General features: G+C 39.2%; 1 protein-coding gene across 4 annotated transcripts in view; it reads right to left on the reverse strand.

Moving 5' to 3' along the window:
* cntn5 (contactin 5) overlaps positions 1-20,667 on the reverse strand; it is a 196,739-nt gene that overhangs the window by 13,596 nt on the left and 162,476 nt on the right. For all 4 annotated transcript variants that reach the window (XM_012868315.3, XM_021319398.2, XM_036149690.1 and 1 more), the window contains exons 16-18: positions 17,420-17,578; positions 8,729-8,878; positions 8,080-8,150 (exon numbers count right to left, since the gene is read on the reverse strand). In XM_012868315.3, the coding sequence (XP_012723769.2) occupies positions 8,080-8,150; positions 8,729-8,878; positions 17,420-17,578 (380 nt within the window). The remainder of the gene's footprint in view (positions 1-8,079; positions 8,151-8,728; positions 8,879-17,419; positions 17,579-20,667) is intronic.

The raw sequence follows: 20,667 nt of genomic DNA on the forward strand, positions 1-20,667 counted from the left end.
ATCTGTCATAGTTCTTTGCAGTTGTGATCAATTACTATTGTTCATTTCTTTTTATCACTGCACCTTTAAACAACCCAGAGCTGTACGTTTTGAGTTGGCACAGAAAACCTGATAGAGAATAAGAAGGCTTCCTTTTAAACTTACTGGGTAGTACATGTTATTTTTTTTCCCCAGTTAATTGCATAAAACCTTTTTCTGTCGGCAGAGAACTGGACCGGCTGCAGGAATGAAAAGTAATGTGGTGATCTAAATTACCTTTTAATGTTTTTAGCTACACCAGGAATAAATGCTTTGTTTTTCATCAAACCAAGCATCAAATAATTTTCACATATTCATCCATATAGAAGCTTCCAAACAGGGTTCCTGTTGTTTTCTATCATAGCCAGAGCTTTTAGTCTACCTGTATATCAAGTGAAAATCGCTTTACTCTGTCCCTCAGAGGACCCTGCTGATGCTTATTAGAGTAAACCTCCACCTCATTTCTTATAATATAAGAATCAAGAGTTTTTATTGTCATTATGTAATCCATAATGAAATATTTAATGGTTTTTACAATCAGTCCATTCTGGGTAAGCATTCAGGTTGTACTGCTGACTTCAGCAAGAGTTATGCCACCTCATGCTGTGCGTACACACACACACACCAGGCTCCCCTCTTGCCTCTGTGGCTGCTCTGAAATGAGCTGTGTCCCTTTATTGTAGCCCAGTTCGAGTAATGAACGAGGCAGGCTGACACCCTGGACCGCCAGTCCATCCCAGCCCGTGCGCAACCGCGCCCAGTTGCGCAAATAACACATTTTGCTCAGTTGTGCAAATAACCATTTTTTTCCCAGCCTTCTTTTTCTTTTGACTCATTGTCATATTATGGTGGAGCAGGTAGGTATAATAAAGCGGTCCATTATGTTCACTCTTCCCAGTGGCTTGTAGCATGTGCCTGGTCAGCGACCCGAGTAATGCACCGATTGTAGTCTGACCAATCAAATTACACGATAAAGGAGCTGCAGGTCCATGGGAGGATTCTTTTTTTTTTTTTTTTTAACCAAACGTGTGGCACAGATTCAGGGTGAGTTTGGTAGACATGAGATCATACGGAGCAGCCATGAACGAAACACTTTGATCTGACTTTGGATCAGACAAACAACCGACCACAAAAGATTCATCTATAATCATCAATGATGCTGGGCTCGGGAGGGAGGGGCATAAGGGGTGGGGTGGGTGGCCGGGTGGCCGGGGCATGGCCGTTTTCAGGAACCCCATGCAACCCCCTCCGCCACCATTGAACCCAAACAAAGAAAAGAGACTCTACTCCTTGCTGACAGTGGAATCTCCTCAATCCTAACTCCAAAGTCCTAAGTGTCTATAGTACATTATAATGGAGATAGTGGGGGAGGGGCACTGCATGGTGTAGACTGGGAGAACCCAGGCTAGCTAAGCCAAGTGACCCACCACCACCAGCCCAGGACCCAGAGGCCCGATAGTCTATCAAGGGCCCCAGGCACCATGCATTTCTGGGCAGGTGCACCCAGGGCATAACCCAAATCCCTTAGCCCCCTTTCCAATCCCAGAACCTATTCTGCCTCACACATGCATCTTTATTCTCTATTTCCAAACATATCCAGAGCTTTAAATACTGAAATCAAACCTTTCAAGACTCCATAGAAACCCTGAGAACAAAAAGGTGTCCGAAAAAAACATTTTCTCTTTAAAAATATCCATTGGTTAATGAAGGTATTCTCCCTTCCAACCGCCCACCCCATTATGCCAACTTTATGCCAACGCTATAATGTTTATTGTTGTGTAGAACAGCTAAACATCTATTGTCCAACCATCTAAGAGACCCTTGGTTGGAGATTAAATTTAATAAAGCTAAATTGGAAAATATGATTCTCAACACATCAGATAGGCCTGAAATATGAAAAGGTCACTCTGCCGTATGATAATGCGCACTGTAGCCTCACAAGAGAGCCTCAACCTGTGTGATATCTTCCTGATTAAAACGTGTACCTCACTTTGCTTTTTTCTTTTAAAAGGTTATGAGTCCCTGGGAGTTTGAGTCTCACTAGGTGAGTTATTTTCCCCGTATCTCTAAAGCTGTGAGGGATCTGCTGTACAATACGGTGCAGACTAGACATTACAAGGCTGTGGCGTTTAAGAATTGGATCCACAGTCCTTTTTATGAACTGAGCTGTGTATCTTTAAAATAAATTCATCAATGTTTGTAAAAGGACACAATAATAATGCAAAAGTACCACAGGGATGCCAAAGGGTTTCTAAACTGAAAAGAAATATACTGTAACTCCCAGCGGAATACATTACGGCGATGTCATCTGGTGAGATTCGTATTAATTCATGTAGCTAGATTCTCAGTCACGTAACATTGTGGTTTGTGTGTCATGGAGCAGAGATGTTTTATTAAAGTTCAGGAAGACTGAGAGATTTGCGCACTGTTAGGGAGCCAGAAAAATATGATGAATCACTCATCCATTTATCAGGCTACACCATGCTGTGAAAGTTAACACTTACAGAAGTACATACAGTGCCTAGTGAATACATATTCATACCCCTGAACCTTTTTGCATTTGTTTCACATTACAACCAGAGTTCAATGATATTTTATTGGGGTTTTATATGATTAGTACGCAGTGCACAACTATAAAATGGAAGGAAAAGACCGGATGGTCAGTTTAGGGGGCCGGTCATGTATCAGTTGGTTTGGAGTTGTGCCATCCTCTTTCTGTTTTCAGATGATTTCCTCAAGACTGCACCATGAGATGTTCAGAAGTTGCTTTATTGTTTCCTAACTTAGCCTTGTTTAAAACTTTTCCACAACTTTATCCTTGGCCTGCCTGTTCCTTGGCCTTTGTGACTTTGCTTGTTTGCTAATGTTCTCTAACAAACCTCTGAGGTATGAAGGACCCCCCTGGAATAACTGAGAACATATTGACAAATAAGTAAATAGCTTGATAAATAAATTACTCACTCAATAAGGCATTAATAGCACAGAGAAAATGATAACAACTAAATGCTGAAATTGAAATATCAATTTCAATTTCAGCATATTGTTTTATTATAAAAGTTTTTATTAATACAGATTTTTCAATTGGGATCCGGGATCTTATTTACAGATTTGGATAAATAAACACATTTTCTTTTTGTTGCATTTAATGGTACATTAGTTAATTTGCTAAACTAAGTACTGTGCGAATAATTACACCATGCAAGCAACCAGCTGAAGTAATTTATTTATTTCTGAATTTATTCCTAACTTTGGCAGCATTGCTCCTGGGCTCTTCACAACACAGCTGGATTTATGCACATTCAGACTCCATTTCCTAATTATTTGAGTTATAACTTTGTTGCTTTGGATTTTCAAATCGGAATAAATCCAAATATGCAACAGCTTTTCATCTGACAAAAACAAAAGTATAATTTTACTTCTGCTTTACAATTATGGACTATGCTATGTTGGTCTATCGTATTTATCCTCAAAATACCCATTTGTGCTTATAATGTGACATATTGTGAAAAATGTTGAGTATAATTATTTTTGCAATGCCCTCTAAATTGTATCACTTAGTGAGGTTTAATCTTGATGCAATAATAAGCCAACGTTTTCTTTCGATTGCAGCATGACAACAACTCTTACCCAACTAGGATGCGTATCACCTCTCAAGGTGTAGCTGAAAATTGCTAGAGTAAATATATATAGAAAAATTACTACTGTCCTAAACAAATCCTTTTATATCCTTTGCTTGATCATCAAGGGAAACACCTAAAGAAACTAAGTTCAGTCATAGCACTAAGATGTTCCAAAATGTGATGATACAGGTTTTGTAACTTTGAAACATCCCAGGTCCACATAAATCTAACCTGATTAAGACCCAATAGTCTGTTGATGGACTACTTTGTAGGTCTTTTCAGTTAAAATTGGTTATTGATTACCTTTTTTATTTGTTAAACAGGGTTCTGGAGTTAGTTGATTTCTTTGCTTGCCAGACCATTTACAATATGACTTTATCACACTGGTTATCAAATGAATTCGAAAATGGTTGTAAAAAGGAAAATCTGCACACTGAATGACTTTCACGCTGATAAATCGGGCCCTGTGTGTGTCATTGGGATTTATAGAACATTTTATTACCAAAAAAGAGATTGTCTTATCTCAGATGTTGCCAGCCTCCTATGCTCACCTCTGTTCTTTAAATAATCTCACAAATCCCTCAATACATTCACTCCTATTCCAATTTAAGAGCATGTCTGGACTCCTCAAAACCAGCTTCTAGACTTCTTGCTACATTTTAATTGGATCTTACATTGATGGCTCGGGGAATAGGACGACAGGTCCCCAGCACACATGACGAAGAACTGCAGCTATTCATCTTACTGTATTTCACCTAGAGTGAATAAAACTCACAGCAAAACTAATGCAATCATCTGTGCAACGTAAAATCATCAATCCGCTTCTTTCAAGCAGAACCACAAGGACCAGCGTCATTCATCAACCATGCTCTATTCCCCTTAATAATGCATGACAAGTATTCCCAGGCAACAAAAATGAAAGTTTTTGATGAAAAGTACATGCAGCAGCAGGCCCTACATCATTATTAAGTCACATTTACATTCAGAATTTATAATTTAGTTATTATTAAATTCTGAAGCAGACAATGGGGATCACTGCAGGTTTTGTAAAGGCCATTAAAATCAACACAGGTGACTTTACAATTCTGACTTGAAAAGGTGATTTCTAAACTACAGTTGTCAGAGAGACTTGGTAAGGATAATATTTTTTAAATTATCCTACATACTGTACACACACACATGCACACACCAGAATGCGCATCCTGATGAGACCCGTTTATCAAATTAAAAGTCATTTTTGAAAATAATCTTTAAGCAGGTGCAGCACACACTTTTCGTAAACCAAAATTTCTGTATGAAATATTTTTCTTGGATTGGTCTGATGAAATAGTTCAATGGTAAATATCACCGTCTCATTAGTTATCAGCAGAACATTATGTTAAATAACAGAAACTAACTCATTCAAACATCAGCTGTGTAATTAATCTATACAATGTGTTTCACTTAGTGCATTTAGTTAGTAAAATAAATGTGCATTGAATTGCTGAAATAAATAACACACACACACACACACACGCACACGGATATTAAATTATCTTCCACAATATCAACGTTTCATTTTAATGCACTATTCTTTATGCTGAATTTTACAAAATAACAGATTAATTACATACTCTACATGCATGTCAGTTTATGCTAAATTCAACTTAAATGCTTTGCATGCTCTTTCGGGAACCTTATCCGAAACACTTTGCCATGCAGCTTTATTATCAGGACAAAATCCTGAAATCAAGATAAAATACTTTTAATAATTCAAAAGATTATTCTCAGAATAACGATGCAAAGAAGTCTTTTGTATCAATATACTATAACCTTAAAGTAATCTTTAGAAAATAATTTCAAATTGACCAACTCTGCAACTGTTACATTTCTTTTTTGGTATGTCATCAGCTATAAAAATACATGAAAAATTCCAGTGGGAAAGTTGGAGGTTTCTAGCAAACCTTACTCATAAAAGGGTTGCTTACCCACAGATACCGAGACTTTCCCTCTCAACCTCACTGCACAGATAAATCTCACTCAATGCAAGAAAAGTGGCTTCACTTAAAGCAAAAATTAGTTTTGGTCATTGCTGTGTATCATTTCTTACTCTAAACATAGTGATAATAGTTATTTATAAATTCTTGATAAGCAGCTAGGAGTCTACCAACGTGAAAGCACACCATTGCTACCAACATAATAATAGTGCTGTACAAATGGCTAAACATAGTATAGCAGTGCAAGCAGCTTTTATACATAACTGTTGTTGTATATTTTCAAGAAACGGTAATGATTCCTGTGTGTTCCTGCCTGAAAAGCTGCAGTGTGCAGTTCCATGATGTCACTCCCTGCTCTCTGAGCTGCACTGGTAATCAAGGTCTTGGCAGTTACACCTGAGGCAGCTCCAGTTACTGGGATTTGCTTCACCTGGGAGGACCACTATATATTCCTGGTTCTCCCAGTGGGTAACTGCCAGATTTGTGAAGGCCATCGTGTGAGTAGACCATCCAGCATTCCTTGTATTGACCTCCTGATCTCAACCTGTCTCATTCCTGTTTTCTCCTGCCTACCTTGCCTTGCCTTGCCTCTGTCTTACTCTCCTTTTGACTTCGGCATTTCTGGACATCGACCTCCTGGCTTACCTCCTGACCAATTCTGCCTGCCTTTGCCTCTGTCTGTATTCGCCTGCCTATCGTAAATGACCCAAGCCTGGACCTCGGAGCTCTCTCCCATCTGAGCTGACTCTCTGGTATGAACAGAATAACATGGAGTTTAACACGCTCAAAATTTGAGATGATCGTGGATGATCGCCAGCGCAATAAGTGTAGCATGCCTCTATCCACCTCTATACAGCCACGGTCCAGTCCATTACTCTCTGGTTTGGATCTACTACCAAAATGGACTTGACCTGACGACAATGAACAGTCAGGACTAAAGATTCATCAGTGCCATCCTGCCCTTGATGCAGGACTTGTACATTTCCAAAGTCATAAAATGTTCCAAATTCTCCCATCTGGTAAGTGTTACAGAGCACCATACACCATAACCAACAGACTCAGGAACAGTTTCTCGCTACAATCCATCGCAATAGTGGAATGGATGTACCTAATATACCCTGCAGGTGGCAGTATGCGAGAGATACAGCTTTAACTGATCAAGCAAACCTCTTAAGAAGAATTTCAGATGGAAATTATTTCTGTCAAAGAGCCGATTAGCCACAACAAACAATGGGTTTGGGACCGACGGTTCTTACAGTGGCTTGTAACTTTATCAAAATTACAGAAACAATTTAATTTCAGAACATTTCTCAGTCAGAGAAGCAACTTGCATATACTTAGAAGAGCTAAACAAAGACTATGAATGTCTTATGTAATCATGCAAAATGCTTGCCTTCCCATGGAATGTAACGGCTTTATACACACTAGAGCGGTCCCAGTAGATTACCAGGTATGACACTGGGTCTTGACTCAGTGTCATACCTGGTAATATACCAGAATTATGGGGAGTGTTGGCCTAGTGGTTAGAGCAGCACGCTTGCACTCAGAGAAGGATGCAAGTACCCGGTTCGATCCCCAGCGCCTGCACTCTGGGTCCCTGAGCAAGACCCTTAACCCCAGATTGCTCCCCGGGTGCTGCAAATGGCAGCCAACTGCTCCCCAAGGGTGATGGGTTAAAAGCAGAGACAAAATTTCGTTGTAATGTATGTTTCAATGACAATAAAGATGATATTACTATTACTTAGTAAATTACCGGGTCAGTTTTACCGGGTAAATAAGTTATGGCGTTGTTCACACATAACCCTGACCCAGTTAATTACCACTACATTACTGGGTAAGGTTGTAAATGTGAAGGAGGCTTCATACTGGCCCATTCCTCAATGCAATTTCCAATTTTAACGGTAGAGTAAATGGAAATCACCATAAGTAGCCATCAGCACTTGTTCCTGCTTCACTGTTGTCCATTTCAGTTTAAATGGCGGTTCATTTTCTCCAAAGGACAACCTTATTGGCTATTGGGTCTTAATAGATCTACATTGCAGTTAATTTGTACCACTAAAGGCCGACTAAGTACCTGTGATGGTATACGTGCCACAGCTTTAAAGCCATTTGGTTGGACTGAATTTGTTTCTTTTTGTCCTTTATCTCAGTTCAGACAACAGGAAAACTATTTAAATAGACATATTCCATATCAAGAATGCTATAGCCAGCAAAAATCCTCATTATTTTCAAGGGAATTCTGAAAACATAATTAAAAGCCACAACTTTCTATATTGAAAAAAAAAATCTCAAAATACTTAAATTGTGATATTAGACAATTTGAATCCATTAATGACTGATTATTCTCCAAAATGTGAGCTCTCTGAACAGCAGCACCAGCGTGGCATTTGTGTTTTTTTTGTAGTTTGTGTTTTTGCAAACGTTGTCACACTTGTTCAGCAGAAGAAGTTTGGCAGAGAACCTACCTCCCACGAGATGACCAGTTCGTGCCTGCGGCCGTTCCCTCCACTGACGTTTGATGGTGCCACGGCTGGAACTGTGTTGAAACACTGCGTCACTTGTCATGCACCAAAAAATTCTAAAAGTTCAACTTTCTTAGGAAAACTGAGATTATGATGATTAGTCAGTTCACTTTTATTATGTGAAAAAAGGACCATTTAAAGCCTTAGGGACATTTGATTTAACCAATTCTCGCTAAATGAAACTTAAATTGATAACCACCAGAGAACTGCATGCACTGTACTGATATGGAACTGTTGTTGACATTTGGCTCACGTATTTCAACTTTACGAATGGATTAATTGTGTGTAGATACTGTAATTAGTTTGTTAATTACGCTGAAAAAGATGGGACAGATTGTAAAAGCTTCTCAGAGTTGACCACTGACCTTTGTAATTATTACATTTTATAGAGATGAAATAAGCAGCCAGCCAAGCAGCAAAAGGAATTTATGCACACCATAAATGCTATATGGTTATTGTTGCCTGAGGACATTAAATGACTCCCTGCTTTACCAGAAAAAGTCAACTTGATATGTACTTGACTCTACTTGCTGATATCTTTCAAAAAATGTCTGGAATGCAGTGGTAGTACAGCATTTTGTAGAGACCTTACCTGCTTCTTTGGTCCTAACTTTTCTAGAAGGTGCACTTGGATCACCCGTCCCAATCGCATTGCTGGCCACCACTCTGAACTCATATTCTACCCAGGGGCTGAGCTCCACGGCCATAGCTGACTCCATGTCCCCTGTCACTGGGTCTGGGTCTGTAAATAAATAAAGAGTTTGTTCAGTTAAAAATTAAAGACGTATAGCTCTGACATACTATAGGGTTGATTTTCAACTGTCAGGGTGTTTCATTGTTCAGATCTATTTTTGTTGTTTTTTCAGATCTATACTTAGCCATTTAGAATTCAATGTCCCTAAAAATTAATAATTACAAAAAAAACCTCAAACCAATCTGTCGAAACATTGCAGTGAACAATAAATGATTACTTGAATAACTCATTATTTACGACTCTCGGAAAGTGACTTAATCAATGTTTTGTCAATTTGTGGAATACTAAGCTTTATTTACATTTCAGGACTATGGCTCTTCTAGAGGTCACTGAAACCTTTAACCAAGCTCTATATCTTCCTTTTAAGAGACAAAGTCTCTTAAAAGAAGAAGTAAGAGTTGTATATTTGAGCTCTAACAAATATTAATTTCTAATGTAAACTAGGAACTATCATTGCCTTAACCCAACCACTAAAAGACATGTTTATGTTAGCTGGGGTTGGGTAATTGCCAAACATGAATGTGTGACAACAGTAATCATGTTCACAGTTATTTTACATTCAAACAACAAAAAGGACATTATGGAACAATGCAACAATAGTTATGTTTACATGGACATAAGTAATTTGAATAAAGGGCCGATTAGAGAAAGATGTGTCATGTAAACACAGCGATCAGAAAATTGTGATCGGATTCAGCTCAACCAGAAGGAAATTGTATTATGAATGAGAGACGTGGTTTACCTTTAATTGGAACAGCATCCATTTAAACACTTATTTCGATCATGTCAATCGGGTTATGGCAAACTGCGCTGACTGCACATGTGTGCCCCATGTCTCTAATCCTGTAACACTTGGAGACCAATATCATGTGTGGCTAAGGTTGCAGATTTATCATCGAGAGCAGAAACATCTCAGCTGTTCTTAAAACCTAGTGCAGGTCCATTCCTTGTGCTCAAAAGACACAGAATGAACACGCATCCTTGTTTGTACTGTTGAACTACTGGGACTTTCATGCACAACCATATCTGAGGTATACAGAGAATTGCCACTTTATGAGTTACACCTCATAAAGTGTATGTTAGTGTATATAGATTATTTTTTCTTTGTCAGTCCAAATACATTACAATCTGATCAAGGATTTTGTGTAATCAAAACATAGCTGACCTCAAGAAGACACTGGGCTTTTTAAAAGAAAGGCATCAGAATGAAGCTTGGGTGACGTGGCACACTACCCAGGGCACCATTCATTTAACAAGTGGCATAAAGCTAAATTATCTATCCGCTGGACCCAATCAAGTTTCCTGTTGCTTATTTCATTTAAGGTCAAATACAACAAACTATCATTGTAACTACAATGACTAAAATGTTTGACACCCAACGTATCATGTAGAAAATTTATTTAGCATGAAAGTGTGCAGTAATTTTTGACATGCTGTCAAAATATGCAGCAGCAACATAAAGTTCAATTGAAAGGAAGCAAGAAAACCCCCAAAAGGTCTTGAAACGCACCCAAATCTAATGAAATAAAACTCTATTGAGTTTTATGTAATCCAAGGAGCATCAAACCCAAAGTTTTTCATGAGCTTGAGCTTTTATGGTTTAAACCTGGACAAAGAAATAGAACCACATTCAGCCTCATACAATAACATAACATACCTCAATAATCATGGAAACAACATCAATCAGACGTAAACTGTAAATATTCCCCTGGTTTTGTCACATCTATCTGTAAATATGCATTGGTCTGTGCGCTGAGGGGATACAATGCATGTGAGTCATCCAACGGGCTCTTTCATTCTCACTAAAAAAGAAAACGGAATCAGATCAGGAGATTGATTCCTAACAAGTCAGGCGGGATGATTCCTACGGTGGAGCCCATCACACCTGTCCATAAATAGCTGCGTAAAGTTGCAAGTATTTGTGGAAAGATGGTAAAGTTTTCATTGCTGGAGGACATTGCCTCTGGAAGAATACAGAGGAAGCATGTTTTCAGAGATCATACTGACCTGCTGGCACATCATGATGAGTAGCTAATTAGCCGGTGCAGATTGGCCAAGGCAATTGCTTTTGAACTGGCCCCAGAGTTACAGAGGGGAAGCAGGAGGAACCGTGCATCGCCAGTGCCGTTTCAAGTCCTAACTCCACTGCGGTCTTTGCAACCAGAGCCTTTGAGAGGGAACTGGCTGTAAGGTCGGATATTTAACAGCCTCCAGCCGTCCCAAGCCTCCTTCCTGGGACGACCTCATCGATGTCTTGTTCAGATACATAAAAGTCCCCTAAACCATTGTTCTCATTTGCAGCAAGGAGATGATTTTCGAAATCTAGTCAGAGCTATAACTGAACACACACTGCTATAATCCTGCTCAACTCAGGATTCCACTATATTATCATAGTAATTGTAATCATTCTCAATATAATAGTGTGTTGAGAAAAAAAAAACAAAAGCAGGTGATATGATGGCTGATTTCTAATTTCTGTGTCTTCTGTTTTCAGTTCTAATCGAGCTCAATGCAGCAGCACACAGCACAGCTTGAATTTGATAAACATTGTAGAACAGATACGAGCAGACAAACTTTATATCTTCAGTTTCTTTAATAAGTTATTATTTCCCTCCAAACTCTCACTATCAGATGGTCTTTATTGCTCAACACTTCAAGTTTTAGTTTAATCAGATAACAGGATGCGACTGTAAAAGTTAAACTCTTTGGCCATGAGTGTTTTCACCAACGGTTACTTTTTAATTTGTTCTAGGTTAGCATGCACATTTAGCAATAAAACACATTTGTCTCTGGGATACAGAAGCAATCTCCATCCTGAAAGGTATGAGTGGAGATTGCGGCGGCATTTAGACCCAAAGGTGGACCAGACTTCTGGAGGTTCACAGTTCTCTTTCACATATTGCGGCTAATTTATTTAGATTATTTAATTTAATTAATTTATTTATTTCTCCACGATGTCACACAAGGGAGCAGCGTGTTGGAGACGGTGCCTTAATATGCATTCGCAGGTGTGCCTCCACTTAACTCGAACGTTGTGAATCAATCGGTCAGAAGCGTACAAAGCCAAGTCCTGCGCCCCCTTATTTGCTTCAAGGCAAATTACATTTAATAATTGTCATGGTTGAGTTTTGGTTTGGCTTTGTTTTTCTGTTATTTTCATTTTTTCCTCTCTTTTGGGTTAGGTTTGACTTTATTTATGGTTAGTTTTCAGTCATCAGTTATTTTCTGTCAATTTTCACTTCACCTCCTCAGCAGTCAGTCACACCTGATAATCATTTACCAGTCAATTAGCCAGACCCTTGTTCCACCTGTGAAGTGCTCTATTTAACCTGCCTCTGCCTTCAGTTCAGCACTGGGTAGTCTTCCAAAATTGTGCACTCCACACTCCAGATCAGTAGGTGGCGGAAATGCACCTTTTACGTTGGCCTGCCAATCCGCCATAAAACAACAACAACAACAACAGAAGAAGAAGAAGAAGAAGAAGAAGTTCAGCACTGGGCCGTCATCATTCCACACCTCTCCATGCCAGTCCCTGTTTTTTGCCTTGGAAGATTTGTTTTTCTTGTTTAAGGTTAGTCCTGCCAGTTTTCTACAGACTCTTACTTTGCTGTTTGTCGCTGGAGAAGTTCTGCTCTGTGTCCTGGTGTCTCCAGAGAACTGCTAACTGGACTAGCCATCCTGGAAAGGCTCTGCTCTGTGCTCTGGTGTCTCCTAAGTTCTGCTAACCTGACTAGCCGCCCTGGAGAAGCTCAGCTCTGTGTCCTGGTGTCTCTCAAGTTCTGCTAACCTGACTAGCCGCCCTCGAGAAGCCCAGCTCTGTGTCCTGGTGTCTGCAAACGAACTGCTAACCTGCTGTGGCTACTGGGGCTGCTAGCCGAGCAGAACTGAGCATTTCCGGCTGCCTGGAGAGTCGTGACTCTCTTTCACGCTGGGCCGTCAGCTCCTGCCATCACATTAATTCCTGACCTTCTGCAGTCCTGAACCTCCGGTCTTCATCACTCACCACCCAGCATACTTCCTTCAATAAAAACTCAAACTTTTAGTCCCGTGTGTGCGTCCTGAGTTCATCGGTAAACAAAACCGTGACAATATGTAAGAAAGTGACCAAAAAAACTCTAAAAAATTTAACTCTGTCATTATTTTGTTATTTGCCATAAATAAATATATTTTTAATTCTAACTCACATAAAACAGAGTCTTTACAATGATTTAATGTCAGACAATGAGAGAGAAAAAGGCTATGTATATTTTATAAAGCACACACGGTATGTGTTTTAAACTTTATATCTGCCTGTTAGATTTCCATATATTATTTCATTTAGATGGGTAGCACTAAGACATGTCTAACATGTTCTGCCATTTAATGATTAAAAAGAGGTTCTTTTGTACCCAGTTCAAGGAGGGAAACAAACAATCTTAATGCTGCAATGGATTTCAGAAACTGTGTGCACAAACATGAAACTTGACTTAGTTTTGAAGTGGTCACTGCAAAGATATTAATTATGAAATATACAAACTTTAGAGGATTAAAATAAAAGGAATACAATGCACATTTATATGTATACACAGCTAATATTTTAGGTTTTTATATAAAGAAAGAAAACAAATGGTAAATGTCTTATACTTGTACAGCACTTTAACTTGTCGGACGACCCCAAAGCGCTTTAAATTACAATTACAAGTCATTCACACATTCCCACCCTGACGGTGGTGAGCTATGTTAGTAGTCACAGCTGCCCTGGAGCAGACCTACAGAGGCGAGGCTGCCACAGAACAGCGTCACTGGGCCCTCTGACCACCGCCAGCAGACAATACGGGTGAAAAGTATTGCCCAAGGACACAACAACTCACAAAAAACTCCCTAAGTCCGGCACCACTGTTGCAAAAACAAAAACAAGGCAGGCTGTGATAGAGCAAATATGTTTCTTTTGTTTCACAGCTGACTACTCTGTAAGACAGTAAGGCGTTCATTGTGTTCCTCAGATTGACAGCCTGGGGAAAGTCTCTGTAGTCCTGAATTCATGGTAAAGGTCTTTATTGTTTGAGTTCAGGATGTGTGGGGTCTGCAAAGATGTTGAGCTGCCCTTTTCCTGGCCTGAAAAATATACAAGTCCTGGGTGAAGGGATGCGCAGCCCTGATGATCCTCTCTCCAGATGTATTATAGAAGGATGAATATAGGACAGACTGAATAATAGCAGTGTAGAAGGCGTACTTCTTGATTTGCTACAGGAAGTACGGTCTCTGCTGGACCTTCTTCACATCATGATCTCAGGTCTCAAGGGTGGTTCCTAGGAAGCAGAAGTAACCCAGAGCAGACAAAGTGTTGTTGAGGAAAGTGAGAAAAGGCAGTGTAGAGTGTGGTCTCCAGAAGTCCCCCATCATCTCCACAGTCTTGAACAGGTTGAGCTTCAGATGGTTCTGACTGCACCAGTGGACCAGCCGAGAGAGAGAGAGAGAACATACCTCTGAGGGGCGCCAGATGGTTCTTGTGCGGGAGACTCTCCAGCCTTACCTGCTGCTGTCAGTCAGTCAGTCAGTCAGTCAGTCAGTCAGACAGGTAGGGACCAACTCTGAGAGTTGGGCGAGTTTCTGGTGGAGGATGTCTGGGCCGATGGTGTTGAAGGCCAACGTTAAATCCACAAACAGGATCCTGGCGTATGTCCCTGGGTGGTTGTGGCACCACAGGAGTTGCTCTCTGGCAAATTACGGTGAAAATACACAAAACGACACAACATACGAGAGAGCGAAGCACCAATGTGGCCATCTGCAGCAACATCTTGTTGGCTACATTTCAGACTAGATTGAGTGTGAGGTGCAGGTGTAGCATAACATTACACATTACAGTGAGACTTATCAGGTCTTGTTATGACAATGATACCGTTTCTCCAGAACTACTGTAAGTGGGTGTCAAAAACAGGTGAATACATTTCTGGGGCTTTAACACCTGTTTACAAAAAAACTGTAACATGATTATTTAACCTCATAGGCATTCTGACATTTCAAGTCCATTGAGCTAAAAGCCCATCTACTGTATTTGTTGTAACTCGCTGCACAGTTTTTCATCTCCTCTGCAGGTTCACTGTGACTTGGCATATTTTCACACCAGGTGGTGGTGATACAGAATTTACTTAGCACTTGGAATCTGACATTTTGATGCATGAACAACTGCTTAATTGCAGCATCAGAGCACATAAAGAAGAAGAAGGCATTGCACATTCAATCAATTCGCATACTTTCTACGGAACAAAACTACATAATAAATCACGGGCTGTTACTGAATAGAGTGAAAAGAACATTAACAACCCATTGAGTTGTTTCCTCCATAAATTCTATCATAAAGCTTTGTCAACGCTGATCCTGCAGTAACAAACATTAACCAAGAGCTTATCCATGTCGCAAATGAACTAAAGGTCTCTGAAGCAGCGCAGCTTATGCTCTTATCACCCAAAACAGCCAACAATGAGACCCCTCTGTCAAGCACGCTGCTCTTCAAACATAAGCTGATAGCTTTGCGCGCTAGGAGTGAGGGCTAAAACCGCAATCCCTGTTATGCTAATCTGAGCAAGTTCAACACTGAAAATATATCACGGGCTCCTAATTTTGCTTCATTGAATTAAATGTAGTCGAACAGACATGATGTGAGAGGAGTGTATACAAAGTATGATTAATATATCTGTGGGGACGTATCATTATCACACCTTAGTCTCCACTATTATTATCACACGGCATATTAAGACAGATTACACACAACGCTTAGCGAGCTCTCATCCATTATGTCAAATGATAATAACTCATGGTTATCCTCCAAAGTTACAGAAAAGGGAATATCATTTGTCTCAAAGATCTGAAGGTGCTAGACTAAATGAATGGATAAGTCTTATAATTCAAGTCCAAAAGGTTAATTTCTCCATAAGTACTGACCTGACATACCACACAATTTCCACCACTGACATTTACAGCAGAGTCATTGCTTTTTACAAAACTTTTGTGAATGCCAGCTATGTTTAACCATAGAATGGCAAATGAAGTTTGTTTGAACTTCTCCAACAGATATCTGACAAAATAGGTTAAAGTTAGGTGGAACCAAAACCAAAAACTGTTGTGCTCCAGATTTAATATGCCTTTCTGAAATTATTTAAACCCATACAGGGAGGCTCTGTGAGTGAGAGTCGAAGCACTTTTAGAAAAGGATGCATAAGAAAACAGTACGACTGAAAGAGTTTGTGGGAGATTCACTTCACCATCAACACAGGCTGATCCCCTCCATGTTATGCCCCATTGATGCAGTAATTATTGCAAAAAAAAAAAAAAAAAAAAAACCTGGCTAAGCATCGAGTGCTTATACTGTATAGCACAGGAGCAGCAAGCTGCATGCTGCTCTTCTGCCCGTCATGTGCAACTCACAGTGGCTTATCTGTCAAGGTTCTAATTTTAACTGCAGTTTGTGGGGTTTTTATTGTTTACTTAGGAAAAAAAAGTAGTATGAAAAGAAAATGTACTTCCTCATGATTTAATTTTTTTTATTATTCAACGGAGATCCTTTACACACATTTGTCATTTACTCCAGCCAATCCACAACAAACTAACCCTTTTCATTTTTTTTTGTAATCAATTAAGCCACAGTCATCAAAACGAACAGAGGTAAAGCATGACATGTGTCGGTCTGTGTTTAATGAATCAATTCAATATGGGCTTTACTTTTTGAATTGAATTACTAAAATAACCCTAACTTTTTGATTATGTTCAAATTTGTTAAAGGTAGAGTGGACGATTTTTCCGTAAAAGAAGGCAATAAACGGCCAACTCCCTTTTTTAGGATGCTCTTCTGCTCCTCAGGGGGATCAAGTGGAAAAAAAATCTCCCAAATCCACTCTGATCTTATTTCTTTCATCCGAGGCCTTCTTCTCATAAACGTTTAAGACAGGTTGCTTATAGCGACTCTCAGCCATCTTCAGAGTGTACGGTGAAAGCAGCAGAGCTACAACGAACGGCTAACACTGGAGCTAACCGCTAAGCTAACCGGATAAATTTCTCCACTGTGAGATCAATAAAGTCTATCTTATCTTAAAACACTAGAAGTGTGCATGCGCAGCCAGCAAACGGAAACTAACAAGGAGCGTGGACGCACTGCCGTTAGGTGAGCGGGTCACAATGATTTGCATGTGGGACAACCAATAGATAAGGTGATACCGCCGTAACTCTAAGCGGTAAAAGATTGTCCACTGTACCTTAATGATGCACCTGTATGTGGTCATTGGTAAATCTGGTTGTAGGAAAGATGTAACACAAACAATGCTCCACAAAATAATGCATTAAACTAATTTTAATTTAAATTCATAGTTTTTTTTAAAAAAAAACGGGAACCATCTAAAGCTAAACCAAGGTACAAGGGAGCCATTAATTCTACCTTTGCTTTAGTTGAGCTAATTCCCCATCTCCGTTTATGACTGGGCAGGATTAAGGTCCAAGTTTATGGCCCCACATTCACCTTTTAAATCTAGAGGCAGCAATTTGCTTCCTATCGATTACCTGTTTTGACAGTTTGCCACCCCAACGAAAAGGGGCTCCGGGCTTGTAAATTATAGGTGCTGATAGGGCTGTGGTTGTCAAGGCCACGAGTCCAGGACAAGGTGGCTGTCGTATCTGTGATCTCCTCCACTATCACCACTCCAGGGGGTCCGGGAGGACCTGGTAAAGGAATAAATAAGAGATACAGATTGAATTATAGCTGGAAACACCTGAGCCCCCAAACAAACATCTCTAAAATGTTGGGACATAAGGACAAAATAAAAACAAGAAATAATAATAAAACAAAAAAAAATCAATCAGTTGCCATTTGAAAGGGTTTATGGGAATCTGATGGTGTTTTTTTTTTTTTTTAGGGGACTGCACGAAATGAGACTGTGATAAGAAACTCTGTATTTCAATACGGCTGAACATATGTTCCCTTCAGCCCTCTGAGGTAAATGCAATCTGTAAGTGTTGTGAACATCTAAGGACTCCGGGGTGAACAGATGTAAAAGAAAAGCTGGCAGGTGACATCCTCAGTGAGAATCAGTGTAATGTGCCCTTTAGCGGTTCCTATAAGAAGGGTGCAATAAAAACTGGATTTGCATTTTGGACCTAAACACACACTATTGATGCAGGCGTAGTATTGCTGAAGAAACAAACGTTTAGAAGCAGGTTATAATAGAATTGTTCTAGCATCGTATCACTTATTTTGTGCCCACCTTAGCTTGATAGTATTAACACGGGGAATAGAAACTGTAAATAAATACTCTGTGTTATATTCTATAGTAAAAGTTACAGTTTCTTTAAAACACATTGTGTGATTTACTAAATCTTTACTCCCTATGTAAATAAATAAAGTTTGATATGGGGAATATTGGTTTGCCCCAAAATATAAATAATTCTTGTCTTGTTGTTTTTTTTAACAAAGATTGTGTTATTAGAGTTCAATATATAATAGCACCCCAAGTTAATATCAATAATCTATTGTTAAATATTTCCTAAAAATGCATCAGGATAGAGTGAACATTCTCTAGTGTTGTTTACTGCTTCAGAAAAAAAGAAATAAGCCAATGTCCAAAGTTTAGCTTAAGCGAAGGGCATGCTTTGCATCATTTTTCACTCAGTGTTTAGTTTCTAGCTGTTTTTTAAATTCAGACACATCGCAAAAAAAAAAAAAATATATAGAGCAAAAAGAATCCCCTGGAGATAAATGCAACCGAGATGTTAAACCCAATATCAATAATTTAAAGAAATCTTGCTTACTATCATTCCACTAAGCGAAAGATTTAGACTCTTCAACCATTACAATTGATTTTAACAAATCAAATACATTCTTCGGATTTGAACTCGTTCCCACTCAAGCTTGCTCCTTGCTGACTTTCTCTCTGACTTTAACCGCTGTCTAAAACAAGTCTTTCTTCTTGCTCTTCCCTGAAAAGTGGATTGAGGCTTTTCGAATGGATACACAACTATCAATATGTGACCTGACAGCTGGGTAGTTTCAGTGCATGCAGTGCACGATTGCTGTAATCATCGGGGTTTTTTGTTCAGATCCAAGCTGCCAGAACACTGGATGAATGACAGTCTTTTTCCGCTTTCATATCCTGTCTCATTACGTTTTCTGTTTGTAAAGGCCAAAATGCTAAAAATACAATAGAGCCAGTCTGAACCAGGAATACGGCTACAGTAGGATGTGTACACACGCTCATCATATATGTGAATGTCTCAATACTTGGGCCTTTAATGGTGAATTCAAATTGTTCTTTTTCCAGGGTGGCATTGTTATACAACAAACCACTTCAGACATTTTTAAAAACTAGAACGCTGTTTACAAGTTTGAATTTAATGTGATTTTTTAAATATTGCTGACAGGATCAAATCTATATGTACAACTTCAATCATACACTGTACAGACATCTCACTAATATTTGATCAAGCTTCCATTGGCAAGTTGTACAATGACCATACTCCCTTTAGTAGCTGATCAACAAGACAAGCCTCCGACATATTTCTGACTACTCTTCGTAACAGAAATAGTTAAAGACATTTAAATAATTTGGGTTCCGGGCACAGGACTAGTTTTTAGGAACAGTCCAGAAATTTTCCAACAGAAGGTTAATGTTGGCCTTTTTTATCCATTGCAGACCAGCTATGTGTTTAGGTTTCCACCGTTTGACCCAATCTACCACCCTCTGATCAAAGCAAATTGGTTTGTTTTGTTGTCCTAGGAACCTTGAAGGCCCATGTCTATCATAAACCAGAAGAACACCACTATAACTACTCACAGTACATCTCCATAGACAGAGAGATTTCTGACCAAGAAAGAAGCGTCTGCCCCATGTTGAAACCTTCAAGCTTGACTGAAATCTGAAGCTGTCAACATAGACAACTTTCAAGGGAAAGTCTTTTGGTTAGAGGAGACAAATACTGAGCCTTGTGGCCACAATGGCAGGAACAATGTGTAGAAAAGTTAAGGTGAGGCTTTCAAACAAAAAAAAAAAATAATACTGCAACTGACATACACGGTAGTGGCAGCATCAATGTCAGACATACGGTGGAATATTGAAGGAAGAGGGCTATTTTTAAATTCTTCAATTTCACTTAAAACCAAACTACTAGATGGTTGAGATGAGGAGATAACATGAGTGTTTCAACACAGATCCTGAAACTGTATTTTTGAATGGGATAATAAGTATGCCAAAATATAGCTTATGGAGTGCTCTTTCAAAAGCTCAAACCTCAATCCTCACAAACATTTTTGGGCTCGGCTCAAAAGTACAATATGTGCCAGGAAAGAAAATCTATTTAAAAAAAGTTCAACCAATTCTGATAAGAGTGGTCAAACATCCAGCCAGAAATACAGGCTGTTAGGATGGCTACTGAAAGCACGTTGACTCTTTGCAGCTTCGTGAAGGATTCTCATTAAAACATGAGAGACGATGAATGCATACTTTACAGTCATTTTCAGTAAATTAGAACATATATTTCTAAGAGGCTTGTTTGTCAGATTAAAAGTATATTTTGTAAAAGAAGCAACATTTAAGCCAGTATTAAACACACCTTTCATTTAAGCCCTCAGTTCTGCATGAAAAATGTAGCTTTTCTATTGGTCTGAGGCAATAGTCTAATCTGAAAAGCTGTGTTTTTATTAACTGGAGGTTGAGGAAAAAAATCATAATTTACAGAAATAAAGGCTTTAAAACATCATCAGTCTGTGTTAATCTATATCAGGGGTCACCAACATGGTTTAAACAAGAGCCAAACAT

The sequence above is a fragment of the Fundulus heteroclitus genome, chromosome 18 (assembly GCF_011125445.2).
Source record: "Fundulus heteroclitus isolate FHET01 chromosome 18, MU-UCD_Fhet_4.1, whole genome shotgun sequence".
Taxonomy (NCBI): domain Eukaryota; kingdom Metazoa; phylum Chordata; class Actinopteri; order Cyprinodontiformes; family Fundulidae; genus Fundulus; species Fundulus heteroclitus.